General features: G+C 50.0%; 9 protein-coding genes across 9 annotated transcripts; 3 read left to right on the top strand and 6 right to left on the bottom strand.

The window, feature by feature from the left end:
- Positions 1-1946: 1946 nt before the first annotated feature.
- Positions 1947-2435, bottom strand: SMAC4_01175 (uncharacterized protein; the record flags this gene model as incomplete). The annotated part of the gene is made up of 1 exon (XM_003350233.1): positions 1947-2435. The coding sequence occupies one exon, from the start codon at positions 2433-2435 to the stop codon at positions 1947-1949; it is 489 nt and encodes a 162-aa protein (XP_003350281.1).
- A 1293-nt stretch (positions 2436-3728) lies between these two features.
- On the top strand, positions 3729-6263 carry SMAC4_01174 (uncharacterized protein; the record flags this gene model as incomplete). The annotated part of the gene is made up of 5 exons (XM_003350232.2): positions 3729-3798; positions 4311-4682; positions 4753-4853; positions 4926-5038; positions 5096-6263. 5 exons carry the CDS (start codon positions 3729-3731, stop codon positions 6105-6107), a joined length of 1668 nt encoding a protein of 555 aa, XP_003350280.1. The 3' UTR covers positions 6108-6263.
- Positions 6264-6408: 145 nt separating this feature from the next.
- On the bottom strand, positions 6409-7663 carry SMAC4_01173 (uncharacterized protein; the record flags this gene model as incomplete). The annotated part of the gene is made up of 2 exons (XM_066089548.1): positions 6409-7025; positions 7090-7663. 2 exons carry the CDS (start codon positions 7661-7663, stop codon positions 6541-6543), a joined length of 1059 nt encoding a protein of 352 aa, XP_065946598.1. The 3' UTR covers positions 6409-6540.
- An 894-nt stretch (positions 7664-8557) lies between these two features.
- On the bottom strand, positions 8558-10264 carry SMAC4_01172 (uncharacterized protein). Its single transcript, XM_003350230.2, has 2 exons — positions 9320-10264; positions 8558-9253 (listed from the first exon to the last, which is right to left on the bottom strand). The coding sequence occupies exons 1-2, from the start codon at positions 9921-9923 to the stop codon at positions 9141-9143; spliced, it is 717 nt and encodes a 238-aa protein (XP_003350278.1). The 5' UTR covers positions 9924-10264; the 3' UTR covers positions 8558-9140.
- A 2776-nt stretch (positions 10265-13040) lies between these two features.
- Positions 13041-14489, bottom strand: SMAC4_12737 (uncharacterized protein). Its single transcript, XM_024655177.2, has 2 exons — positions 13876-14489; positions 13041-13816 (listed from the first exon to the last, which is right to left on the bottom strand). Exons 1-2 carry the CDS (start codon positions 14138-14140, stop codon positions 13710-13712), a joined length of 372 nt encoding a protein of 123 aa, XP_024511093.1. The 5' UTR covers positions 14141-14489; the 3' UTR covers positions 13041-13709.
- A 929-nt stretch (positions 14490-15418) lies between these two features.
- On the top strand, positions 15419-17790 carry SMAC4_01171 (uncharacterized protein). Its single transcript, XM_024655176.2, has 2 exons — positions 15419-16855; positions 16934-17790. The coding sequence occupies exons 1-2, from the start codon at positions 16210-16212 to the stop codon at positions 17620-17622; spliced, it is 1335 nt and encodes a 444-aa protein (XP_024511092.1). The 5' UTR covers positions 15419-16209; the 3' UTR covers positions 17623-17790.
- Positions 17791-18399: 609 nt separating this feature from the next.
- On the top strand, positions 18400-19711 carry SMAC4_01170 (uncharacterized protein; the record flags this gene model as incomplete). The annotated part of the gene is made up of 2 exons (XM_003350228.2): positions 18400-19114; positions 19196-19711. The coding sequence occupies 2 exons, from the start codon at positions 18400-18402 to the stop codon at positions 19201-19203; spliced, it is 723 nt and encodes a 240-aa protein (XP_003350276.1). The 3' UTR covers positions 19204-19711.
- Positions 19712-21028: 1317 nt separating this feature from the next.
- Positions 21029-23452, bottom strand: SMAC4_01169 (uncharacterized protein). Its single transcript, XM_003350227.2, has 2 exons — positions 21778-23452; positions 21029-21710 (listed from the first exon to the last, which is right to left on the bottom strand). Exons 1-2 carry the CDS (start codon positions 23126-23128, stop codon positions 21205-21207), a joined length of 1857 nt encoding a protein of 618 aa, XP_003350275.1. The 5' UTR covers positions 23129-23452; the 3' UTR covers positions 21029-21204.
- A 1398-nt stretch (positions 23453-24850) lies between these two features.
- On the bottom strand, positions 24851-25612 carry SMAC4_13529 (uncharacterized protein; the record flags this gene model as incomplete). The annotated part of the gene is made up of 3 exons (XM_066091447.1): positions 24851-24927; positions 25215-25512; positions 25583-25612. 3 exons carry the CDS (start codon positions 25610-25612, stop codon positions 24851-24853), a joined length of 405 nt encoding a protein of 134 aa, XP_065946597.1.
- Between the last annotated feature and the right edge of the window lie 1246 nt (positions 25613-26858).

The following is a 26858-nucleotide window of genomic DNA, read 5'->3' as shown; positions in this document are numbered from 1 at the left end:
TAGCTTCCCACATTCGAGCTTTCTCGTCCGAGCAAAGAGACCGCTGCAAGACACGGATGGAGCCTTCTCAGCTTCTCTCAGCTTCACGAGCAAACAGGCCCAGACCGCAGTATGGAGCAAGGAAGACCAAAGGCCCACGCAGACCACGTGTAAAAGGTGGACATCTTGCACATGGTGAGCGCAAGCTACCTACGTGCAATCATATGGCGGCATGATCAACGGGATCCCCAAACCCAGAAAACATCTACCGATATCGAGACGAGACGGTTGATCCGTCGATGGGCTCGTTGATGGAAGCGGAACAAAAAGCCTACTAGTGGGCTGACGTCAAGATATGCACCAAGGAAGGCATGAAGGGTAGGCAGCGGCACATCTAGCCTGATGGTGTTGAACAAAGAGTGCAAGGGGCCGGGCGCGCTTGGCGAGGGCGAGAAGTGCACTGTTGCTCGCACCTTACATCGCTATTCGTTCTCGGCTGCGAACCTCGATATGTTCAGTCACTCACACGAGTGATAAACGAATGGAGAAGCCTATTGTCGTCAGGAAGTTGTGTTAAGTGCCATGTGTACCGGTATCTCACTCCCGGGGCAATACCGAGCAACTGTGGCGAACACAGCAATGTCTCTTGAATGCGAGGGAGCGAATTCTGGAAAAGAATCATTGGGTGGTCAGAGAACCGGACTGGACGAGATCACGCCTTATCCCGAACGACATCATGATAGTCAGTGGCTTGACTGCATGTCTTTGGTGGTTAGACGAGAAGACGAAGTCGACGTCCATCATCGTCAAGGTCCTCGGAGATTCCCATTTTACGGACAACGAAGTAGGTACAATGCCCATCCTGCTTACCAGGCCCAGCGCGGTCTGGACTGCCAATGGCTATCCTCCCCGGCCTCAGCTACACGCAGACCCCAACATAGGGTCATTTAGTTGTTCGACACTACTGCGCCGGCAAGTTGATCTTGTGGTACCGCGCATATCATGCATGGAGCTATGAGGAAGATCACTTCGAATCAGCACTGATTTACTCCAACTGTTTCGGGCGAGACCCTGAATCTCATTACCACACAATTATGCCCTTGGGACAGGGGAGGTTGTGGGGGTGTCTCTGCACGGGTGTGAAGATGAGGCAGCCAGGTGGTAGTGAAAATGGGATGTGCACCAATTGGTGGTGTTAGTACTTGGGCTTGCACACCCAAGTTTTACTACCACCTGGTAGCTTGCCAATGCTCGAGCCGTGCTCGCCGTACAAACTGAACAGCCCAGACAGTTGGGTTCGCGATCCTCAGAGGATGATGGTGCAAGACACGACATCAAGTGTCATTTGGAAACGGCAACGCACGTTGCGGAAAGATGCGGTAGCACATCGCCACTTCTGATGGCTTCCTGTGCGTGATTAGTACCAGGCAAGCTAGAGGTCTAGTTGATAGAGTTGGCATGGAATCTCCGACTGCTTCCTCGGACTCCTCAACTCGCACCAAGGTGTTTTCCTAAGAGCATTCATCACATCAGTTGGTCGTCCGTGGATTTCGGCTATTACTCACACACGATTTCGACCTCCAAGATTTTCTTTGCCTCTTCTGCCCAGAGCCTTTGATAGCCCCCTCTGAGTATAACCCTCTCCAGCGACGACTCGACATCCAATCTTTCCTTCTGTAGCCTCTTCAGAAACCTGAAGTACCGCATGTACTCAACAGAAGTCGTACTCCCTTAGGACTGTGTTAGCTCCTTTTCCCTCTTGTCAGATCCAGCAGGCGGCCATGTCAAAACCAACGTCTTCACTCCTGTCGCTACTTCGGTGAACCTTCCTACTGATTCCGTTTTGAGATACCCAGAAAGCCTGTCCCAATGCTTCTCCAAATAGGCACCTTCGGTTTCTGGGAACCTCAAACGCCAGGTCGCTTTCTTCGCATGCGCGGCAAACATCACGCAACTAAAAATGCCTATTACCCCCCCCCAAAATTGAGCCCCTTTTCCAGAGCCTCGTCAATGAAAATAGTCAGCATCCGCCTTTTGTCAAGCGGCATGTTCCCATAGGCCCCAATCCCAGCGACCTTTTGACCTAGCTTTCTTTTCTCCAACTGGGGCTTGCCCGACGACAGTGTCCAAGGAGCAAAGAGCATAGGATCGCCAGCCGGTCTTTTCGTAATGCAAATGGAAAACCCGGCCAAGAGGTCACGCGGAAGCTCGTGGTACGCGCGCTTGCGAGCAAGAAGCATGCCGAGGAGTGGCCCCTTCACGCCGTCCTTGAAGAGAGCCATGCACGGCACGCGGGCGTATCGGTAGTAGCCGATAGTGTCTTCGTGCGACCAGATGACTAGAGCGAGGCGGTAGATGGCGTCGCGGATCTCTGGGGGCAGCATGGTAAAGAAGAGACTCGCGGATTGAGGGAGCATGGTGATAGTGGTCTCGTTCACTTCGTTTTTGGCCGTCATTGTGGACTAGAGGTATGTAGGTGGTCTTGCTGGGTGGGTTACTGTTTGGAATTGTGGTGAGAGAACCTGTTGATGTTCATCCAAACAAGATGCAACGACACGAAAATGAAAGAAAGGAAGTCTTGTAACGTTTTCTTGTTGGTGGTAAACATCAAGAAAGCCGTTTACCTTCAGGTTGATTTCGACCCAAAGGCCGTTTAGGCAACCATATTGTCATCCTCTTGAAACCAAGCGCGCAGTTAGCGTAAACTGGTCGACCATATCATCAGGCTATGTGCCATGGCCAAGTCATCTCCAAAGATATGAACAACCGTTTTGTAAAAATCCAACTCGGAGGTTTTATCTCGAAACAACTTCCAAGAAAATGGAACACCCGAAGCTCAAGAGCCGACAAGAGGTCTCCGCTCCATCTCCGTTCCCCCGCATGCGGGGTTGGCGAACGCCCGCGGTCGGCCCCGATCCCGTTCAGGCCACAGTATGCGGAGTTGTGGAGTTGCCCTTTACGGAGACCGCTGATCCCTATGCAGCAACCTTGAAAGTCGAAATCACAAAGCAGATGTGAAACACAGAATCGTGGTCAAAACTCGCTTCACTTTTGCCATACTGATGTTATGACTTCTGAGGTCTGGACATCGACCACCGAGGTGGCTACGATACATAGTACTTGGCAAACTCTCAGTAAACAGTCACGTCACAACCATCCCGCGTGAAGTTGGAGTGCATGATGCATTCTCAACACCTCCCACTGTCCAACGGAGTGGAAGCTGAAAAGAATTGCGCGGGATGTGGCGTCGTTCACGTTCACGTTTTTACGGGGGGGGGGGGGGGGGGGGGTACGTACCGCGCCGCATTTTGGTTGCTGACTCTTGGCAAAAGCTCGCTTGCGGATTCAGTGGGTTCAGTGAGGCTCACGCCAATGGATGGCGCGATCCATGGCTTGGGTGGTGTAAGTTGTAGTGCACTAACACTTTGTCACAAAACATAGGTGACAGACTGTTAGGGCTATCGCAATCCGGCTCTTGGTGCCATTGGTGACCCCCCTTTGTTGCCGTTGTCGCCAACCTCCCATTCTGGACCCCTTATAGAAACGCAAACGGCAACACCCTGTCATGGTCACAACAACCAAGCCAAGAACATTCAAGATGGCGAGAGCACAAGAAGCCGGTAGCCTTCTTTGCGTTAGAACACGCGAGATCAGGCATCCGTTCCTACACTAGTGTCGTGGGATTTGTTTAGAACCGTTCGTTCGTCTGTCCGTCCTCGGTTGAGTGTCCCAACTGGGTGGTTGGATGGATGGACCGAAAATACTGTGTAAGTGCCGCGACTGCAAAGTGCAGATCGTCCGTGATAAGGGCGGACCAGAGTTTCCATGGTCGTGTCGTACGGTATCTTCCGACGAACCGGATCAACGTTTCCTTTTTAAAAAGAAAAAAACAGTTAAACAGTACGACATCCCCTCTCCCCGGGCCGTTCTCGGACACATGTTGTTGTGTGTCGTTTGAAACCTTGTTTTAGGGGGGACTGTTCCACTCTTCAACCTCTTTTCCAAAGTGCCGTGCTTTTGCCCTCTCAGGAATGCGACTTTAACTTTGGGACTGAGAGTTCAACAACAAGAACCCCTGTCGACTGACCTCATCTTTCATCCATCACATCATCGTATCTTTCCTATTCCAACTGTCTTCTTCACCGGGCGTGAGAACAGTCTTCTGTTTCACAACACCTCTCTTCGCCTTATAACGATTAAGGAACAACCTACCACTACACCACGACGACCCCGGACCCGGACCCGGACCCGGACCCGTGCACACCAATAAAGAACATCAGACGGGGATTACCCCCCTCCCAACCTACCCAAAATGTCGCTCTCCCAAAAAGGGAGCGCCACAATCCACAATGACCATGAAACCGCCATCCACTCCCCCTCCGACGACGGCAGCGGCGACTTCCGCGCCATCGACCCTCAGTCGGGCGTCAAGCGCGGCCTGAAAACCCGACACCTATCCATGATGGCCCTAGCCGGCATCATCGGCCCCGGCTTACTCGTGGGCTCCGGAGGTGCTCTGCACTCCGGTGGCCCTGCATCGCTGTTGATCGGCTTTGGAGTTATTGGCCTCATTGCTTTCAGCATCATGCAGAGTCTGGGCGAGCTGACGACGCTTTATCCGAGCGGTGGTGCTTTTACGGATCTTGGGGATCGGTTTATTGATAAGGCCTTTGGGGTGGCGGTGGGGTGGAATTATCTTATTAGTGAGTTTTTCGTTATTGTCGTCTGGTTGTGGGTGTTTGTTACGATGGCTGACCCTGGTGGTTCACCTAGTTTGGGTGTGTGTCCTGGCGAACGAGTATAACGTTATTTCGAGTGTCATGGTGTATTGGAGCGATAAAGTTCCGCTTTGGGGATACTTTTTGATGTTTTGGGTGAGTTTCGTTCTCCGTGAAACAGGCGTACAGCCGAATCAAGGACATGGGGATTGCTAACACCGTGGACAGTTCGCATTCTTGGGCTTTCAACTTCTTGGTGTTGAGACCTTTGGTGAAGCCGAGTTCTGGCTGGCGCTTCTCAAGCTCATTGGCTTGGTAGCTTACTTCATCTTCAGCATCGTGTTAGTTTCAACATCTTTCTCACATGTTCCTTGGATTTCTCACTGACTCCAAAACAGTTACGTATCTGGAGGCGTTAAAGGCGCGGACGCAATTGGTTTCAAATACTGGCACAACCCCGGTGCGTTCGCTGACGGTTTCCGCGGCGTTGCCTCCGTCTTCGTCTTCTGCTCCACCTTCTACGCCGGCGTCGAATCCGTCGCCGTTGCCGCCACCGAGACCAAGAACCCGGGTGTTGCCGTCCCCCGTTCCATCCGCCAAGTCTTTGTCCGCATCGTCTTCATTTACATGGGAAGCGCCTTCTTCTTCGGCTTGACCTGCCCCTCGAACGCTCCCGAACTCGTCGGTGGCGCCAGCCGCGCCCTCAAGTCGCCCATGACCGTCGCTCTGCAGAACGCCGGCTGGGCGAACGGTGTCCACCTGATCAACGCCTTCATTTTCGTCACCTGCCTGAGCGCCGTCAACAGCTCGATTTACATCGGCAGCCGCACCATCTTGTACATGGCGCAGGACGGGAAGGCGCCCAAGTTCCTCGGGTGGACGGATCGCCGTGGCGTTCCAGTGTACGCCATCATCTTCACCAATGCGTGTGGAGCCCTGTCAATGATGAACGTCAGCACCGGCGCAAGCAAGGCGTACGGGTACATTGTCAACCTGAGTGGTGTCTCGACCTTCCTGGTGTGGGGCTCGATCAGTCTAATTCACATCCGCTTCCGGGCAGCTTGGAAGGCACAAGGGCATAGCCCGGAGGAGCTGCCGTTCAAATCGTTGTGGTACCCGTGGAATGCGTGGTTCGGCCTGGTTGCCAATGTGTTCTTGGCCTTTGTGCAGGGCTGGTCGACGCTGGCGCCGTTTGATGCGGGCAACTTTGTGGACGCGTACATCCTGTTGCCGTTGTTTCCTGTCATTTACTTTGTGTACAAGTTCACGTTCAAGACGAGACTGTGGAGGCCGCATGAGGTTGATCTTCAGGCGGGAAGACGGAGGGATCTTGATGAGGCGAAGAAGGTGGAGACAAGAGCGGATGGGAGGCCGCTGCCGTGGTGGAGGACGGTTTTTTCCAGTCTATGAGTGTCATCTATGTTGATGTCAGTAACGCCAACTGCGAGAGGAAAATAGCACTGTGAATGGTTAATACGAATACCTGCTTTTCAGTTACATGGGTTTCCGTTTCTCACCGGTACTTAACATTGGCTCATGATTCGAATTGTCCAAAGCAAAGGTATAAGATATTTCCACTAGGAAACAGGAGGAATGTAGAGGTGGGGAGCCAAGTCAAGTGGTACCAACTGCTTTGAGGAACGCTGGACTGCTCCCTATCACGAAAATGAGCCACTTCGTCGGACTTGAAAATGTCAAAAGAACGAATAAACGATGTTCTTAAACTTGTGTTGTTTGCCTTTCTGGATCTGATTGACCCTCTGGGTTTTGATACACGCGTCCCATTGTCCCTCATGGAATGACAGCTATGACAGGATGCAGATGACTTAAGCCTTCTAACATACTAGTAAAGATTCCATTCCCGAAGCCCCCTGGTCTGTTGCTCTCCCAGCACCAGTCCTGTCTTCGTTCTCTGCCTGGCCATGTATTCCTTGTAACATGGCTCCATGCAGCTCGCTACAAAGGCCTGGATACCATCTTGAATGCTAAAGTTGGCGTCTCTAAGCTCTCTGTGAGGAGAGCATTTGGGTCTGATTGGTTTGGGGCGCCTATGGGTACCCTCAATCTTCGCCATGAAGGAGAATATCCAGGATGCCAGGTCAACGACGCTCTCCGTGATATCGGAGGCAGATTTGGAAAGTATCGCACCTTTCTCTTGTATCATCCCACGATAAATACTGCCTATAACTGCAGCGTCACAAGTTCGTGCTGCGGTCGTGTCGCTGTCGTGAGTGCAAAAAGGCGTTAGCGCCATTCGAGCATCGATTACCCGATGAACAGGTGATATGAGCTTCTCAAGTAAGCCAAGCCGAATTTTGGAGATTGTTTCTGTCAGATGAGATTAGAAAAACTCCTATCGTCACGAGACCGTAAGCCCTACGGCTGAACTTACCTAGTACACTCTGTGGCCCCAAATACTCTTCCTCATCAAGATCGATAAGTCCTTGATAACACAAACGACCATCATCATCAACCTCGGTGTTAAAGGAGATATTCTCCAGCCTCAAGGCAAAAAGATGTTCATCGCCCAACTCCCAAGCGATATACAACGATTTAACCACGCTTTGAGCCACAAGGCACCTGTGGGCCGTGCTGGCTTCTTTCAGCCACTGACCACGCCAGGGCCTTACAATGCTGGTAATATCATATTTGTTGGTGATGATCAAGAGTTGATGGAGAGTTTCGATTGGTAGACGGTCCGGAACGGTATCAAACTTGCCGTGGATAATGGAGAGCACAATCTCTAGCGGGCCGGCAGGGTCGCCAACCAAGTGAACAACCCATTCCTTCCCATCGGCTGGCTTGGACTCCTTCCAAGGACCGAACAACATTTGCTCCCAGACTGGCGACTGGCGACGAAGGGCACGAGAGCAGACGCGGAACCTCTTGCTTTTGAAATTCTCCGTTGATGTCTCCAAGAAGAGATCACCCTTTGGATCAATATCCACCGTTGGTTCTTCGGCCATGGTTTGAGTGTCAACGGCACGGCGGCGTCTTTTGCTGAAGCTGAAGGTGGCGCCGGCTGGGTCCTTGCCAAACTCACTCCTTTTTTTTGAGGCGCTGGTCGTTATTGGGTCGCTTCCGAACAGCGAGTCGGTGGCTACTGTGCCGGAAGCAGCAACTGGTGGTATGCGTCGTGGTTGTGCGCGCCTCCAGAAAAAAAAGAGTTGCTTGAGGCCGGGTTGGCACAAACAGGAGAGGAAAGTTCTGCAAGAAATCTGGCACGTAATGGGAAAATTGTGTGCAGGACAAAACACAACGGAAGGCACACTTCACTTGACGTCTGGTGGGGTGCCTGCCCGAGTCCGGGAGTTGACCATTCACTCCCGCATACCGGGACTGGAAGGCGGCAGGCACAGTAGCCGTACTTGCTGGTCTCAACTGGAAGGTTCTACCCGTCCGACATCGTCGAATGAATACATTGAAAACGTCACGGTCAGTGCATTAGTACCTTTGGCCCATATTCTAGGCTGTTCTTCAAGGAAACAGTAAGAGACAAAGTGAAAGTACGATACGGCTAGAACATTTGATGTTGTTCGTCATTACTATGACAAGATATGCGTAGGTGCACTAATGAGACTAAGCCCGGCGATGTAAAGAGAAAACTAGCAGCCTTTTCCAATATTTCTCGATACATCATCGCCCATATTTGTTGTAGGTGACGGCGAACACACAATATCTGTAAGAAGACCTCGTGACGAGACTATCTGGGTCCGTCATCTTGTTGTTTCTTTTAATACGATTCGATGTACCCCTATAGCCTTCTGGGGGTTTTGTTCATCCAAGTTTGCCAAGCAACTGAATAATTACAAGACCGTTCGACTGAAAGACTCACAGTGTGCTTTGCTTCACAGCTTTTGCACCGATATTTGTTGAACGGGGCCACCAGGGACCTCGGAGGTACCAAATGGGACGTTGAGCTGATGGAGCAAGGCGGCGTATGAACTCTTGTGATATGATGACATGCTGTGATAGGTAGCATTGTTGTCTATCCTGAAATATTCCCACACGCTTTTTTTTTTTTTTAAACACGTGCACCTGGCGTCGCATATTCCAAAACCCTCACCAAAGCCTCCAGTAACGGTGCAATTTTCTTCTGTCCTGATCTTTGGCCATCACCAGCCCTGTCTTCACCCTTTGCCTAGCCATGTATTCCTTGTGGGATGGCTTTATGGAGCTAGCCACCAGTGCTGGGATACTCTTATGAATTTCTTCGTTGAGCTTGGAAAACTTCGATCGCGGATGGCATTCCAAGGCACGTCGAGAGTATGCTGTAGTGTGTAGTGTGGGCATAGTTGACATCAATAAGAACAGCCAAGAGGCCAACTCTACAACACTGTCATTGATATCGAAGACAGACCTGGGAAGTGTGCCACCCCTGACTTGCAGCATACTCCGATGTATTTGGTCGATGACTGCGGCGTCACACACAGATCTCCCGGGCTATCTTGTCGAGCCACAGTAATGAGGATTTGATCTTAGCCGGGAATCCAGCTCCTCGTGGATGAGGTTAACGAGGTTGGCCAGTAAGGTCTCCCGAATCGAAGATATGATATCTGTCAAATGTCAGCGTTGGATTGTCCGCTTGTGCGTCCTGGATTGGAATCTCCGACCAAACCTACGTAGTACATCTTGCGGGCCCACATGATCCTCATCTTCGAGGATGGCATTCGAGTTCTTCTCGCTTGATTCAAATGTGGTGTGGTAATCTCCTGATTTATCGTGGCTTGATTCATCATCACTGTCTGAATTATCACTGTCCGAGTCATCACTGTCTGAAGAATCGTCGACTGAACCATCATAACCAGAGAAGGAACGGATCGTTTCGGTTGGCACTGATGCGGGGTAATTGAAGCGGCCCTGCTCGTCGACTTTGGCACGCAAGGCTATGTCTTCAAGCCGCAAGGAGAAAAGGTGCTCGTCACCTAACTCATAAGCGATTAACAATGACCGGAGAATATCGTCGGTACCAAGGTAGGGGTTTCTAGCGGCCTGTATCCACTGCGAACACCAGGGCCTTACGATACCAGTCATGTCATACTTCTTGGTGAGGACCAGGAGATCACGGAGATCTTTGAGGCCCAGGGTCTGCGGGATCCGCTCGAACCTTCCATGAATGATGTCGAGGATGATTTCCATAGGGTAGGCGGGATCTTCGGGAAGTTCAACAACCCAATTCTCTCCGTCGGCCGGCTTTGATTCCATCCAAGTGGGATTGAACAACATCGCCTTCCACACGTGTGAATGCCGACGAAGCGTGCCGGAGCAGACGCGGAAGCTGCATGGCTCATTATCGCGGGGAGCTACTTTCAACGTGAGATCGCCATCGGGATCGGGTTTGAGAATCTTGGTTGGGCGTATGGACTGCTCATCAGCCTCTGTGGCTGTCGATGCTGCCCGGGCTCGTTTTTTGGGTCGTGTCCGTGAAGGCGTACCTTATAGGAGGTTACCGTCGGGTCGAGGCTGTCGTGGTGTGGGTGGCGCCGTGAAATTTATGTTCAGTTGAGAATGTGGTGAGAGACCTGCGCACAATTTGGAATTGATTTGGTAGGGGAAAAAGAGGGAAGAAAGGAAGAAAAAGAAAGAAAAACACTTTCTTATAAGACTTTGGGTGAGAGAACCCATATGCGCTGCATATTTTCCATGTTACAATACAGTACCAAATGCATGGACCGTAGATACCAGAAACCACAGATAATTACATGGCCGCGGCGCTTAAACAGTTACGTCGTGTAATGTATTTACGGTAATCTGCACTGTAAAAGACAAGTTATCAGAATTTGACAGAAACCATGTACCCTTTACGCGTAAAATTGGGGTAATGGACTGCAACGCAGACAAATGGGCTGGATACCGTACCTAGGCTCGTAAAACCTGTTCATGTAGGCATCCCTTTCGACAGATGCATGTCAACTTCACGGCAGGCTTGCCTTGCTAATGTGCGAAAGCTGTGCACACTGCTTGGCCTTCCATTGTTTTCTTGGAAAATCGAAACCCTAAGGCACTCCAAGGAACATCATGCCCCTAGAAGCGCCTGCAGAACCAATACACAAATTCGACAAGTTTTTATGAGGTGTCGATCTCGTGTACATTTCCAAACTTGCCCGGTGGTGTTCAAGATCCGCCCCTCAAAATGTCAAAACCCGGCGAAGGTATCCACGGTTAGAGGGAGCTGTTCCCCCTTGCAGAACCAACCCGGTCTTCGCCCGTTGAGCGGCCATATATTCCTTGTGACCTGGCGTGGTGAAGCTTGACACGATTGCCGAGATATCCGCGTGGATTTGTCTCCTGAGCTTCGTGTACTTGGGCGCAGGAACGCATTTGTACCCCTAAGCTTCCAGGTTGCATGAGTCCGATGGGTTTGAGCAATGCATACTCGGAACCTTGGCCATCATGGCAAACAGCCAGTCTCCTAGCTCTACAACACTGTCTTCAATCTCAGAGGCAGACCTGGGGAGAATGTTACCCCTGGCCTGCAACATGTGTCTGTGGAGACTGCCTATAGTTGCGGCATCACAGAGCATCTTCGGATAGCCCGAGTTACCAACCTTGCAATAGGGTTCTGCCTTCATCCGAGCATCCAGATCTTCATGCACGGGTGTAATCAGCCTTCCGAGTAGGGCCTCTCGGATTGCACATATTGCGTCTAGGTACGTGATGTAGCATGAAATTCCTGCCAGTCTTAAGAACAGTACTTTCAGGACAAACCCACCTAGTACGTCCTGTGGTCCTAGATGGTCTATATCGTTGAGAGTGACTCGCTTTTTATAAGATAGCAGGCCGTCGGTATCCTTTTTAGTCCGTAAGGCAAGGTCCTCCAAGCTTAGAGCAAAAAGCTCTTCGTCGTCTAATTCCCATGCCATATACAATAACCGAACCATACCAGCGGGGTTGGTCGAAAACTTGTCGGTCAATTTTTTCGAGTCCCAGGCGATCTCTCTCCACTCGGCGCACCAAGGCCTGACACAACTGGTCATATCGTATTTCTTGGTGAGGATTAATATGTCGTAGAGTTTATAGGGTCATATTTCTTTAACCCGTTCAAAGTTCCCATGAATTATGTTCAGAACGGTAAACATCGTGGAGGCATGATCTTCTGGAAGTTGAATGACCCAGTCCCCGCCATTGGTCGGCTTTGATTCCGACTATGATCCAAACAGCATCGTTTTTCATACTCGGGAGTGACGACGAAGCGTGGCGGAACAGACGCAAAAGAGCCAAGTCCCCTCAGCATGCGCTGCATTCAGGAAAAGATCCCCGTCGGAGTCAAGGATGGAAGTTCCGAGTGGTTTGGGGTCGCGGCGTGGTGACTCGACTTTATCGACAGCCTTCGCGGCATCACTCACGTTGACCACATCGCCCGCATCGCCCGCATCGCCCGCATCGCCCGCATCCACCAAATGGCTCGTTGATGTTGCCTCTGATTCAGAAGGCATGGCCGAGGCCTCTACTTTGCGACCAGATGATGACCCAGCCGTAGAATGGAAGGAGGGGGGAGGAACCGGTTGAGGTGTCACTGTGGCGGAGGTCTTGCGCCAGACGCCCGCTGAGTGATTAACGTCAATGCCTGGCTCTACACCTCAAACAGGCTGGACAGAGAGCCTTTCGGTGAGCCTGCGAGTGTCAGGAGAAAGAGAGTCTGAAAGAAAACAAACATCCAGACCGCGCGTGAGGCGATGAGGGGTATTGGCGCGTGTTTGAGTGCCTCTGGACGTGGAACTCAGAGGTGATGACGCGCCAATGTCCCCCTGTCAAATAGTGGGCACTAGGGCGCGTTTGCCGGTGCCGTTTGCGGGCCGCCAATTATACACATCAGGGACATGTCATGGAAAAGACCCTGTGGGTGCCCAACTTTACGCGAACAGCCATCATAGTAGGCAGTAGGTACTTTCCCGACTAATATCAGTTGGCCAATGTACTCTACAACGGCGGCGTATAACCTACATGGTGAGATCTCGTGAAAGTGAAAAACATACCCGTGCTCGCCTGGGACAGAATTGATGACACCCGAGCCTAAGTTCTAAGCACAGAGAGCAATAAGAACTGAGAAAATTGATTGCACAAAATACATGAGGACCAAATAGCTTGACAATATCCCCTTATTGGGTATCGGATTCGGTAGAGTCGCTGCTTTTGTGGTATTCTGGCCGGGTTTGGTGTTTCGAGTAGTGGACTCGGTTGTTATCGATTTTGTCCTGGGCGAGCCGTTTGAAGTTCACGATGTTCACGATGGAGGCAACTGGAGGAGAAAACGTGAGGATTACATAGCAAGATGTACGTGATCAAACATGCTTTCCAGGATCCTCTACTTGGAAAACCTCCTTAGTCCAAATGGAGGAAAGACCGGAAACCAAGTCGGGGGCTTCTGATGTTGAAGTGGCATGTCGAGAAGAATGATCAAGAGTCGGGTGGGATAGCGGATGGTGGATGCTGACAACATGGAGCCCAGACAAAACAAGGGACTGCTGGGAAAATAATGAAACCTTTAGTGATACCTGAAGATACGTAATATGCAGTAGACGCCTGTTGATATCTTCTATATTCTCAGATAAATGCACCCTTGATTTCGGGTTTGTTCCCTCCCATCGCTTGTTCCTTCACATTCAGAAGAAGCTCAACAAGGTATCTCTCCGTCCTCCCATTGTGACTTCAAATCAACTTCCAGTAGCGTTGCATGGGTTGTGTTCCTGGCTGACTTGCCAACCCAGTTTTTGATCTCTGCGAAGCCATATAGTCTCTATGGCTAGGCTTCAAGGCTTGCTGAACAACCTCGGGGATGCTGTCATGCAGCGATGTGTTGTGTTGACTGTATTTGTCCTTCAAGGAGCACTGTGTATCGTAGTGAGGGGTCTGAACTACGGCCATTAGGGGAAACAACCACAACGCCAGCTGCACAACGCTTTCGGTTGTATAGCAGCTTTCCTTCGGAACTATGCTACCTTTTATCATTATCATACCGCGATAAATGCTGCTTAGGACCGCGGCATCACACAGACTTCGGTCCTGTGTGTCTCAACTATTGGCACAATAAGGCGTATATTTTGCTCGAGCTTCCAGATCTGCATTAAGGGGTGCCATCATCTTCTCGATAACCGCTTTCCGTATCTCGTATATCAAATCTGTGAGCATGTCAGTGATTGGCTTTGATGTGAGATATGTACCACAAATAGTCACGCACCTAGAATATCCGGCGGATCAAGATGATCCTCAACCTCTAGGTTGATTCCTTTTGGATGAGGGTTTGATGAACTGGAATCCTTGAACACCAAAATATCTCCCTCCATCTGTGCTTTCACGGCAATCTCTGCGAGTCTAGATGTGAACAGACTTTCGTCGCCTAGCTCCCATGCGATATACAAGGATTTAGGTATATCAGACGACACACGATTCTGTGCGGCAGGTTGCACCCATTTTGTACACCAAGGCTTCACGATACGGATCATATCGTATTTGTTAAGTATGATGAGAAGCCTGAAAAGAGTGCTGACAGAGAGTTTCCGGAAATTTGTCGACTAATCCGTGTGTGATGTGGAGGGCAACCTGCATTTCGTAGGGCGGATCATCGGGAAGCTCAACCACCCATTCGCTATCGCTTGCCGGCTTTGATTCCTTCCAGGGACCAAACAACATCGTCTTCAAGACAGGCGTGTGGCGACGGAGCGTAGCTGAACATACGCGGAATTTCCAAAACCCTTCCTCTATGGGTTTTGTGCCAAGTATCAGATCTCCATCTGTGTCACACGGACATCTGCCTACACTCCTGGGTTTGAAGTTCAATAGAGCCTCAATGCTTGACATCAACCCAACCTCGCCATACAATGCCAGCCTTGCCTCGGTCAGACTATTCGGCCAATAGGCACGGCTTACCCGAACCCCTCAACGCCACCAGGCTAAACGAGCCAACCCCAGAACTGCTGACGGCGCTAAACATCATCACAATGCCACCTTATCATCACAGGAGCAATCACGGCCAACCAAGCAGAAGCAGAGCGCCCGGGCAAAGGCCGGCGCCAGAAGGAAGAAGGAGAATGGATGAAGGCATTCAGAAAGATCCACATGTATACAGGTCGCTAGATAAATGCCTTGGAGCCTCAGGCGACAAGGACCGGTACGTACCCCAGTACGTACCGTTTCTCTTTGGCATAAGAAGGCCTTGAAGCCCAGCCTTCCCCTGGAAGTTGAGAGAATTAACAAGGCCTTCGAGACCAAAGTAGTTTATCAGCTGAATTGAACTACTGTTTCAAGCCCAGAATACTGCCCTTGTCACAATCTGGATCTATGTCAACGACCGTATATGGTAGGCCACTTGGGTCACTCGTAGCACCCATGATTGTGCGCGTCGGTGGTGTGGCGTCCAATGCTGTTGTAGCAGAACCATCTGTCGTGTAATTCCGCCGTAGCCACGGCTCGCATCGTCTTGCGGCTCGTTGTTGGTGAGGGAGCAGGTAGCTGTTAGCAGGCCATCGACGGTTGCGGCTGGAGTTGCCGTGATCAGGATTATGCTCGAGTCGCCTAACTGTTGTAGGGCTCACCAACAGGGATCACCAAGTAGTTGTAATTGCTCAAGGCAAAGATTAAAATAGGTACAACGTTTCATGTGGGAATTTTGAAAGGAAATCACTTGAGTGAATGGCGGGTAGAAAGCTTTGCCACGCCCGTACATTCACACAGTGTTAGAAAATGCGGAGGCAGTGGACATTATGTTCCATTCACTCCCGTCGGTTTCGTATCACGTATTGTATTGTCAATACAGACGTAGTTCGAGTCCGCCGAGCTCGCATGTGAGCAGGTTTAACCCATTCATTCAAGGTGAACTGGGCGGGGCATTGCCTTTTCCATTCTTAACCTTTCCAATGAGCTGATTATCACCCACTTCGTTGTTGCGCCTTCCATTGTTCTTGTTGTTGTTTTTACCGCTGTTGTGCGGTGGTAATGTGGTTCGCCTTTCGGGACGGGAACAGGAGGCACTATAATTGTAGGGACAGTGGTAACCCCGCTCTCATCTAGGAAACCCCAAGACGTATTCTCATTCCTGTCGTTACTTCTACTCACTTCTTTCGTCTCTCAAGACTATTTATAGACTCCAATAGCCGTTCATAGCCTGATGGACTCTTTGGTGTCTTATCGATTTGCCCTTGACATCGAGCTCTGGTGTACGCGCTAATTTGGCCTGGAGGAGCCGCTGTTGACTGGTGGGCGCCATCTTTTGCTCTGCAAGAGGCCCAATTGATTCCTTCACGGGACTGAGTGCAAAGGATGACGTGTTGTTTGTAACTGGAGAAGTACGCCCCACATCGCACAACAATGGTGTGTCTTGCACATGGTGTATTTTCTGTATTTAAAGTGCCAACAGCCCGAACTTTATTCATCGTCAATGTGTATCTCTCAATGAACCCGCGAATTTCTTGAAGCTCGTTCGGTCTTCTATTTCCTTGGTTTTTGTTATTCCTTCCCTTTTCCAGACGCTTTTACAACGCACACCTTACCTGAGGACGTCCCGTCAATCTCGAGCATGGACTCAGCCCAGACTCCAGAGACGCCCGCGCCCGCGCCAGAGTTCAAGGCCGTCACCATTGATCCGGATGGCGACCTTTACTTGAAGGCGACTGCGGATGACGATTCGGAGGTCTGGACATTCCGGGTCTGCTCCGCTGCACTTCGGCGCCGTTCGCCAGTATGGAAGCAGATGTTGTTTGGGCCTTGGAAGGAAAGAAAGCCGACCAGCAGCGACAAGGACTGGATTGTCGAGCTGTTCGATAATTGTCTTCATGCAATGCAGCTGCTCCTTCATATCATTCACGGAAATTTCGATATGGTTCCCCCGCTCTTTCTCTCTCTCCGCCAACTTCACAATCTGCTGGTGGTCGCCAACAAATACGAGATGGTCAATGTTATCAAGCCTTGGAGCCAAAATTGGGTATCCATCGCACAAGGGTCCATGGCAAATGCGGAAGATACAATCATGTCCTTCTATGTCGCATGGCAACTTGGAGATGAGAACCTTTTTGCCCGACGGCTCCAAGAGATTGCCGTTTACAGTTCTATTGATGCAAAGTCCCGCATAGTTTTGATGAAACAATCAGGCAATCTCTCTCCATCGAAATCAACACCGGTTGTTCTCGAAGATGTGGACCACATCGGCCCCGAAGATATAATAGGTCAGTCGTCTCGCAGCTATCCACCAGTCCATCAACTTACCCACATGATTCGCCTCTAACCCTTCAACGTTTACACAGAGACAATCACTCAGATTCGTAAAGATCTGATAGAGGATATCATCCGCCCTGTAAATGAGGATCTCGGGGCACGCCTGAAAGCTACACCCGTTTGTAGCTTCAAGACTAGCCAATTTATGAATCTCGATGCAGGCTCATCTCGACTTTGTGATGCCGCCATTTTGGGAGGTATACATTCAGGAATGCTAAAAGGGAGAGGCAGCTTGCTCCCCAACATAGACACCATGATCTATGACAGCGTTGTGGGGCTTGCGAGATGGTTGTTTCAGTGCATGGCCAACATCGAGACTATTCCACGGCATCGCGACACGTGCTCGATCACGCAGAAGTACGTCGATCTGAGTAGTAAGGTTCATGCCAGCATTCCTACGGTGGCCTCAAGTCATATTACACCCTCTCACCGCAGCTATCTGGAAAAAGCCAGAGTAAAGACCGGTCTTGCCAAACAGGGGCCGGATACAGCTATTTCGATCTACTGGGAACTTCAACAGCCTCCTTTCAGCAGAACCTTCTACGACAGAAAATCTACACCAGCTCTATCATCGTCGCTGTTTGGCGCATCTATTCCCACTCGCACAGCTGTGCCTACCGCGGCTACTACAACTAGCTCGGGTACCGCGTCTCTGCCTCTATTCGGCGCTGCTCCCACGACTACTACATTTACTCCTCTCGGCAGCCCGATTAACTAGTCCTGGAACTTCTAGTATTGTGTATTGCATTTGTATCCTCTGAGGACCAGTCTCCACACAAGTTTCGTCGCGCACTTCTTCAAGTAAACGCCCATTAATACCAAATCCAACATTTCCCACCAAGTTCATGCATTTTCGTGATGTTATTGCTCGGGGATTTGACAACAAGTGTCAATGTAACTTCTGCATAACGTTCTGGATTCTCCGCGTGGAGCTCTCCTTGACCTCTGATGTCCCTTGCCATTAAGCACCGTTGGTGAGCTAACCACGAGTCGAGAAGTTGTCATTCTTTAACACGCCGGTTGTTTCTCCGAAGCTGGCAACACACTTACAGCCAAGTTGCTCGTGTATCTGTACAGTGAAATTCCGCTTCCTTGCATTGTGCTTCCCGCTTGGAATGGCTTGCTTGGCCACGTTTTTTTGACGTAGAAAATGTCCCGTGCGTAGGATATAATTGCTGCCCGGAAAGGGCTCGGGGCGCTGCATTTTGGCTGCATGTCTCGAAACCCCAACAAGATATTACAAAGTACCTCTCCCACTACACGAGAATTTAACCATATTCTCCGTCTCAATTGCTTCCCATAACCTTGTAAACTTACCAAGAATTTCCCAAGTCAACTTCTTTCAGCTTCAAAAGGTATGCACGGGCACCTACCGCTCACTCTCTGGTGCAAGACCTCCCACACCCCGACCAGTTCGCCGTCTGTTTCCCCTACCTCATGTTTTGGCGGCCCTGGAACTGCAATTTCGTCTGTCGGAACAAATCAATCTCCGATCATGTCTCCTGTCACAGTGGCGGCTTCCGCAGCCGACCAACCGAGCGATGCAAGCAAGGCTGAGCCGTCACCACCCGTGGACTCCAAGCCGGCCACAGTGACAATTGTCGTTGACCCCGATGGCAATCTCTACCTCGATACTGAGCCAGTTGATAATAGACCTTACCGCTTCCGCGTCTGTTCCGGCGCGCTTCGTCGTCAATCTCCCGTATGGAAAGCCATGCTGTTCGGTCCCTGGTCGGAATCGAAGCCGTCATCCAACAACGGAGAGAAATGGATCGTTCAACTCCCAGCGGATCCTACCCGCCCACTGTCATTCATTCTCTACATGATCCACGGGAGATTTGATATAGTTCCGGACAAGATTGGACTTGGAGACCTCTATGACATCTTGGTCCTCACCAACAAGTACGACATGACCGGTATCGCGAGACCTTGGTGTGCCCAATGGATAGGAGTCGCTAGGGGTATGGCTGTTAGCAAGCCTACGACCAGCGGCATTAGGCTTTCGATGCCTGATATGGTCAAGTCCTTATACGTGGCACGGGAGTTGGGGGACGAGAAGCTCTTCGCCCATAGACTGAGGGATCTTGCCGTACAAAGTAGAATGGGCAAAGACGGTCGTTTAAGTTACGTCGCAGCGTCTGTGTCGAGCGATAATAAAGAGCCTGCCAGTCTCAACGATGAGGATATTCTAGGACCACATGATGCACTAGGTACGTTGTGTCTGAGGAGACAACAGTTGGATGGTCAATGGATCAGTTTCGCAGGACATTTTTGACTAACATCTTATGTAGAAGTTTAACGTGCGATCCGGACGCAACTGATTGAGAGGCTCATTTCACCCGTACATAAAGACCTGGACGCGCGGATGAACAAGGCAACACCATACTGCAAAGTTCTTGACATTGATGCCGACAAGAGAATGCTCTGTGATGACGTCAACTTGGGCAGGATGTATCGGGATATTCAAACAACCAGAGGTGGCCTTCTCAGCAGATCTGTAGAGGACAGCGTCGTGGAGCTAGCATCGTGGCTGTTTCCGATGATGTCAAAGATTCCGACTGTCCACGGTGCTGACGAACGCCCAAGGAACTATCCAGAAGGTTGGGAGTGTTTTCTTGTGCCCAAATACCGGACACTCTGCTATAAAATTCAACAGGTTATCATTCCAAGCGTGGTGGCTGGCTTGATCAAGCCGAGTCACAGGGAATACATGGCGGCTCAAAGAGCAAAGTTTGGTTTGGCCATGCGAGACAACAAAATGTCTCCGTGTCGCTACTGGTCCTGGCCCTCCCCTTAGAGGTTTGACAGTCTCGAAAAAAAAAAAAGAGAAAAAAAAAAAGAAAAAAAAAAAAGAAAAAAAAAAAAGAGAAAAAAAAAAGAGAAAAAAAAAAGAGAAAAAAAAAAGAGAAAAAAAAAAGAGAAAAAAAAAAAAAGAGAAAAAAAAAAGAGAAAAAAAAAAGAGAAAAAAGAGCGGAAGTATCACCTCGGGGACTCAGACCAACTTGTGCCTTCCCGCTGCGCAAAAGGATGGGGAAATTGTAACGGGTGTAAAGAGGGTCATGTAATGTACACTGGTTGGACGAAATCATAGCCGTACACATGTGTAATATACGAGTTCAGGCGTAAAATTATCACGCTGGAGCAAGGAAGGAAGTCATCAGAGTCACTAAGATACTTAGCGCAAATGCTTGATATGGCAAATGTCAGATGCGAAAGAGCGACTCTTACCTTGCTCTTGCTGGCAAGTCGGGGACGACTGCAAGCCTCCTTGTGTATTAGATTGGCTCGACTTGGGTCCAGTCAAGTCGAGATTTCACTCGGTCATCAATCATTTGGTGATCTTGACCAAAATCCGTCTTGTACGCTTTTTCAAGCATCTAACAAAACATGAGATGTAATCCAGTCGGTTTGCGTGGGAGTTGGCTGGTGGTTCGCTTGATTTCCAAATCTACCACGTTGCGGATCTTGTGTGCACAGGCAGGTGAGGTGGTACCCAAGATTCAGGGAATTGAACGGGATTACACGATGATTCCTAGCAGCACTTTGAAGGCCTCCCTCTTTATCTTTGTCTTTCTTTCCCTGCTTTTCGTATCTGCTCGATACAAAACCTGACCCTTGGTTTCACAATTTACAAGTGTTGCTGTGCTAATCATTCACAAAATACGTCCTACAGATGGAACTTATATGTCCTAGGCTTGGGATGTTGGAAAGCGATGGTACGCATTTTCAGGAATGTTTATCGGGCTAAGGTTGTACCTACTTCTACCTACGAGGACGCATCAAAGGCGAGGCACAAAAACACCATCCTTACCATATGCCGAGTGTAGTGTTCTAGTACGTCTACATTCGATTCAACAGCCAACATTAATGCATTTTGCTGGTGAAGAAATTGTACTACTCTTTAAGACTTCCAAATCAACCGTGGCTGGTGGTCCCAAGAAATGTAGAGGTCCATATTTGAGGACCAAGATATCTCTTGCCCACACTACCGTCACTAAGGTACCAACGCCAAACTGTCGTCCGGAAGAGGCGGTCGTAAAAATAAACCGAACATCGGCAGTCCAGAATGCCTCGCTATGGCCAGAGGAGGCCGTCGCGGAATTGTTGTACGGCCGAAAAAAAACGCGCTGGGTAGAGTCCATCAGGAGCCTTGCATTTAGAAAATCTATTTCGGTCTAAGTTAAGGGAATAACAAAAACGCTTGGATGTATACCGTTCTGACCGTAACATGTTCGCTCCATTCCCCCGATCATGAGGTCCAAGACAGGGGAAGGGTATGAACAAGAGATGTTTCCGACTCTCACCAATACCGGCGGTTATTCGCTTGTTTTTCATATTTCTTCTGTCCTGCCCTGGAAAACTCAATTCCTGTCTTTTTCCTCTGGTCATATAAATGCTTCTTGTGCCACGGCTTGAGGTGCTTCGCTACGAGACCGTAAAGACCATTTTGAATCATCTCGCTGAGGGTCGCATACCTTTCGTTCAAGGAGCACAGCGGATGTGCAGGCAAGACCTCGATCTTTTCTATTTTTGGGAACACGCGGGATGCCACCTGCACAACGCTTTCCGTAACGAAGGGGAGCATGGTCGTGTTCGTGAACCTGTTGTCTATGTGAATCATGAGACCGCCCAGGATGGCTGCATCGCAAAGGGCCGGAGACCCTCTTCCGAATACACTGGGCGCATCGGATTGGGGACGGCCAGAACAAGCCGTTCGAAAGCTCGAAAATCGGCGTGTTGAATAGTCCTCGGTAAGGGGCGTCATAATCATCAAAAGCGCTTCCTTCCGAACTGCACCGATTATATCTGTGAAATATCAGCATTTGGGCCAACCGAGAGTAATTTCGGTGTGGTACATAAACGTTGAACGTACCAACCATATCATGTGGGCCCAGATAGTCTTGATGCTCAAGATCGATCCATTCTGCATCTCCAGCCACTGGGGCTCCTGCTAGGATAGACTTTCTGAACGATGTCTTTCTCGTACCGAATAGTGTTTCGTTCTCGAAGTTGGCATTTAGGGAAATCTCCTCAACCCTTAGTATGAAAAGGTTTGCATCTCCCAGTTCCCACGCAATGAACAAGGACTTCAGTGTGTCCGCCGAAGATAAGTCCCCATGAGCTACAGATGTCCATTGTGCACGCCACAGTTTCAACACATCAGTCATATCGTACTTGTTTGTGAGAATGAGGAGCTTGTAAAGCTCGTCCAGACTGAGAAAGGGAGGGACATGGCTGAACCGATTATGTATGATACCCAGGACAATCTGCATTGGTTTGAGAGGATCACCGGGTAGCTCTACGATCCACTGTTCGGATTCGGCATTGACCTGCTTTGATTCCCTCCATGGACCAAAGAGCATATTCTTCCAGACTGGCGAGTGGCGGCTGAGCGCCGAGGAACTGACACGGAACCGCTGGGGTTGGGACGACTCAGATTCTTCGTCACCCCCTACTTCCAGCAAGAGATCACCGTCGGTGACAATGTCGATCACGCTGCGTTCCGGTAAGGCTGAACCTTCTGTTTCGTTCGTGAGTGTTGCATCCGATGTATTGGAAGCAGCGGCCATTTGGAGGGTTGCTTGCGATTGGTTCAGAGCAGAGCTGCTGCTAAAATCTGTGGTCAAAGCACCGGTTCCTGCCGGGGTTAGAATTCCAAAAAGATTCGCAGCTGTTTTTGAAGGTGCCGTTGTTGACACGAGCCTCGACCCGAGCCTCGACCCGGACGAGCTACTGCAATTGGAAGTGGGATCTGTAGCAGTTGGTGTCGAGCCAAACAAGCCATCTCCTGTCGATGAAGAGTTGGTTGTGTCAGCGGCAGTTCCGAGACCTCCTTGAACAGGCGCGGGCCCAAACAAACTGCTACCAGTGGCGGCTGGGTCTGTCGTCGCAGAGGTTCCATTCCCATATACGCTGGCACGCGCAGTAGAACCGGGTGTTGGCGGTATAGGCGAGGGTCCAAAGGCACTGCCGTTCGCAGACGGGGCTGTACTCGTAGAAGACACAGGCGGGCCGAAGAGAGACTGACTATGTTGAGCATTTTGCTGCCCCCCGGCCTTTGCTAAACTTGACATCGTCACAGAGGCATTTGGCGTTGGCGTTGGCGTTGTGTTGCTCGGCTGGCTTGCGTTGTTGGTTGTGGGAGGTCCGAATGATGAAGGGTTAGGATTTGAGCCAAACACACTGCCATTCTGCCCCTGGCTGTTGGTTTCAGAACCAGACATCTTGGTAACTTCGTCTTCCTCGTCGTCGTCGCGTTGTCGAATATTGCTTGACTGATACCAAATAAAGAGATGACTGCGCGCAAGGCGGAATGCTTGCAATCGTATTAAAACTGTCTGAATGTAGATGGTGGATGTAAAGGATGAATAGGCGTGTCACCGACTTAACTGGCCAGGAGAATTCGGTGTGAAAATCGCAAGGTGGGCATAGAAAGGCCAAGGGTTGGCTGAAGGGTCATTCAGTTAATATATGGAAAGAGGAAAAGGCGACCGCTTAAAGGAAGAAAAGGAACGAACCTGACATATCCGACTGTCAAAACACCCTTCGGAGATGCAGGTAGATGAGGAAGGTTCAGCCTCACAGCGGGAAATAGCGAGATCCCGCTGTCGCACATACACTCATTGCGGGGTGAGGAGAGGCCCGACCGAAATTGGAGCAGCCGGAGGCATGCGACCAACTTCTTCACTCTTTCTCACGTTGCTGTTACATGTAGTAGGAAGGACATTATCTCAATTACCGACAACTGTATCTATTCCTCTTCAATAATAGTATCCTCATTGCTTTCTACATCCACATAAGAGCATGATATTTTTGAGTGTCCAACCCAACTTTTGCTGACCATGAGGAAGGAACTGCCAATACTTCCCCACATCTCGCTGTAACATACGGTAACCATAAGATACATACAAGGATACCTTACAATACCCTACGTCCGACCACAAAACACAGGCGTTACCACGTCAAAGGGAATTCGAATTATGTATCATTTTATATCACGCCCTTCTGTTAATTCATCACTCAGGTTTACCGTGCACTCATGGCATATTTGTTGGTCGTTACATGGCTCTTTGTTTCACCCAACAGGTTCCATCTTTACAGGATCCCAGCTGCCCTTATGTACGTGTAAGTGCCTCCTACTATACTCCATTCAGCGCCCCCTTTGACGGTCCCCTAAACCTTATCACCCCCAACTCAAATGTCAACAAACTTACCCATCTGGTTTCATCCCGTGTGAATTGGACGTATGACATGATCCTGTTCACGTGTGAAATAGATCAAGAGACAGGAACACCGGATCAAGACGACGAAAGAGAAGAGAGGGAGAGAGAGAGTAGGAGAAAGGCAACGTCATGCAAAATTGAAAACCATTAAGCTATTGGTAATGATTGCCTTCTTCTACCCTGATGTCCTAGTTAAATGGTGCCATACATATCACCAACATAATAAATACACCAGGGTCCAAAAGGTCGCTGCTGGATCCTCCGTGTCGCTCCCTGAGAGGGTCACCGTACAATGTTCAATCACACGCTACAAGACTGGCCAACGAAAAAGTATCAAGCCACATCATGCTTAACCAAACCCACATTCCGTTCCTGACCCCCAACCTCGGTAGTGGACTCAAGATAACTAGCCACTCAGACCCTGGATTAGTCTTCCGGCAGATTATTCGTGTGGAACCTGCAATCCTCTCGGTGAGCATCATTGCTAGTCCTCAAGATCTCCTTGAAGTCTGCCATGCATTCCCAGCAAAACTGGTATGAGCACTTGACGCCTATTGAATACAGCACGATATTTTTTTAGCACAGAACTTGAAGTTATTTGTTATGGCGTTTGCCCCGGAAAATCTGGTGAATCGATAGGGCGAAACAGAAGAAAGGGACTCAAATTGAATGTGACGCTGTGCAAAGAAAAAGACCAGCAACAAGGCGTTCGCGGTGGGATTGCTACCGGCGTGGACAAGGTCCACTCCGGTGCCAAGCGTTGCGGCAATCCCAGCAAAACTCGTAGCGACAAAGGAAGCCTGGACGAACATCAGAAGTCAATCCTAGGGTCTTATTTTAGAGAGGCTATTGAAGACCGTGATGAACATTGTCAGAAACATAAGGAAGAGCACTTGTGTTTCCAATGGTAGCATATAATGCGGATGTGAGTGGGAAAAGGATTGCAGGTTGTAGAGCGGCCGGGTAATCTCGAAAATGGACATGTGAAGAACGTGTAAAGAGATTGAAAATGATGTCTTACATGTCATGTGCGCGCTGTGAACGATGGACGTTAGCCACCCGTTCTATAACAGATGCAAGAAGCTACGGACGTAAACTTGCCATCCGCCATTTTTCTCGATATTTCGCCCACACGAAGGGCAAGGCTTTGACGTAAGTGATATTATCTTCTCACTTTGTCTGTCCTCCTCTTCCTTTCGAAGATGCTGCTGATAAGCGGGGGTGTCCGGGTCCATCCTCACTATGTCGAATTTGTCGCAGCTCATACCACTGTGCCATGGCACTTCGTGGACGTAGCATGACAAGTGTCCCTTGAGACATTTCATGATGGGCTGATCTCTTCCGCCCTCGTGAATATGGCCGCTGTCGCAACCTGGCTCCGTGCACTGTTTGAGAACCGAACTGTCAGCCATGCATTGGCACAGAGTTCGGGGCGAATGGGGATTATCAACTTGCCCATCTAAAGCCTTCCTGACTTTCCAACATGTGTCTGGTCAAAAGAGTCTCATACTTTGCCCGTGTCCCAGGGCTGGCGTAACGTTCGATAGCAGCCGCATCGAGGCGACTCTTGCAAGCCGGGCAACTGATGTCCTGCCAGTGCTTATTTTGGAGGTCCGCCGCGATGCTCAGGCGGACACATTGGACGCAAACGTGCATGGCGTGTTGACAGTCAGTGGAGAGCTTGGATAAAGGAAAATGAACTATGTCTTTCGTCTCGGTGCAGACAAGACACTCGATCTGGATGACCTCAGTCTTGTGAGAGGCTAACTTTTGGGTTTGCGCTCGTGCCTTGATGGTGTGAGTAGCCATGGTAGATCGCAAGGAGGGGAAGAAGTAAGAAATGATGTTATGCCACCTGGGGCTGTGATGAACGTGTTCGTCTCCCCGCAGGCTTCTTGATAATAAAACCGAGGTCATGGGCCCAAAGGGGCACACGTCGTGGTGCAACGACATCTTATAAGCACGAGTACACGGGAAGGCAAAGGAGTTAACTGGTAACGCTGTCGTCAAGTATCTTACCCAATAGGATTTGATGGCGTAGAGGTATAAGACGCAGTATGCAAGTGCCAACGAGCAGTACAAACAGGCAGACGGCTGGAGACTCGCTCAAACCCCGCGTGGAATGCCTGCTGAATGTTTCGATCTGCACCTGGCCTTGATGAACGTACAGAGGCGACGACAGAGAGAGGGCTTGATTTTGAAGTGGTAACAAAAGAGTACAAACGGAAATCAAGCCGGTCTGGAATACTGGCAGCGAGTGCCAGTGGATGGACGAAGGAACGGAATTCCAACGAGTTTTCTTGATATCTTGATGAGGACGTACCAGAGATTTGCAGCCACTATAGAACTTGACTTGGTTCAATTCAGCTGCTGAGTTGAAGCATGAAGAAGTGCCATGCGTTGAAAGGATGCTAGGCCCCGGAAATGCAGCACGCCAGCTGCATTATATGGTCCTCGTTAACAAGGAAAAAGTTGGACACAAAGGCCGGCAATCTAGAAGCTGCTAGGGTGCAGAAGACTGACAGAGGGGCATCCACAAGCAAGATGAAGCTGTATAATATTCGTGTCGGAGATTATGCTAGCCTACCTAGTCTGCTCGAACATCTGTTAACCGCAATAACCAACAATTGCCGGCCGGTTCACAGACCACCACACCTCCTCCACCGTTGGGTGTGTACATATGTAAATACAGATCGCAAACAGGAGCGGGATCTCACACCTTACGGGAGAG

The sequence above is a fragment of the Sordaria macrospora genome, chromosome 3 (genome assembly GCF_033870435.1).
Source record: "Sordaria macrospora chromosome 3, complete sequence".
Taxonomy (NCBI): domain Eukaryota; kingdom Fungi; phylum Ascomycota; class Sordariomycetes; order Sordariales; family Sordariaceae; genus Sordaria; species Sordaria macrospora.
This window is presented reverse-complemented; position numbering and strand designations above follow the sequence as displayed.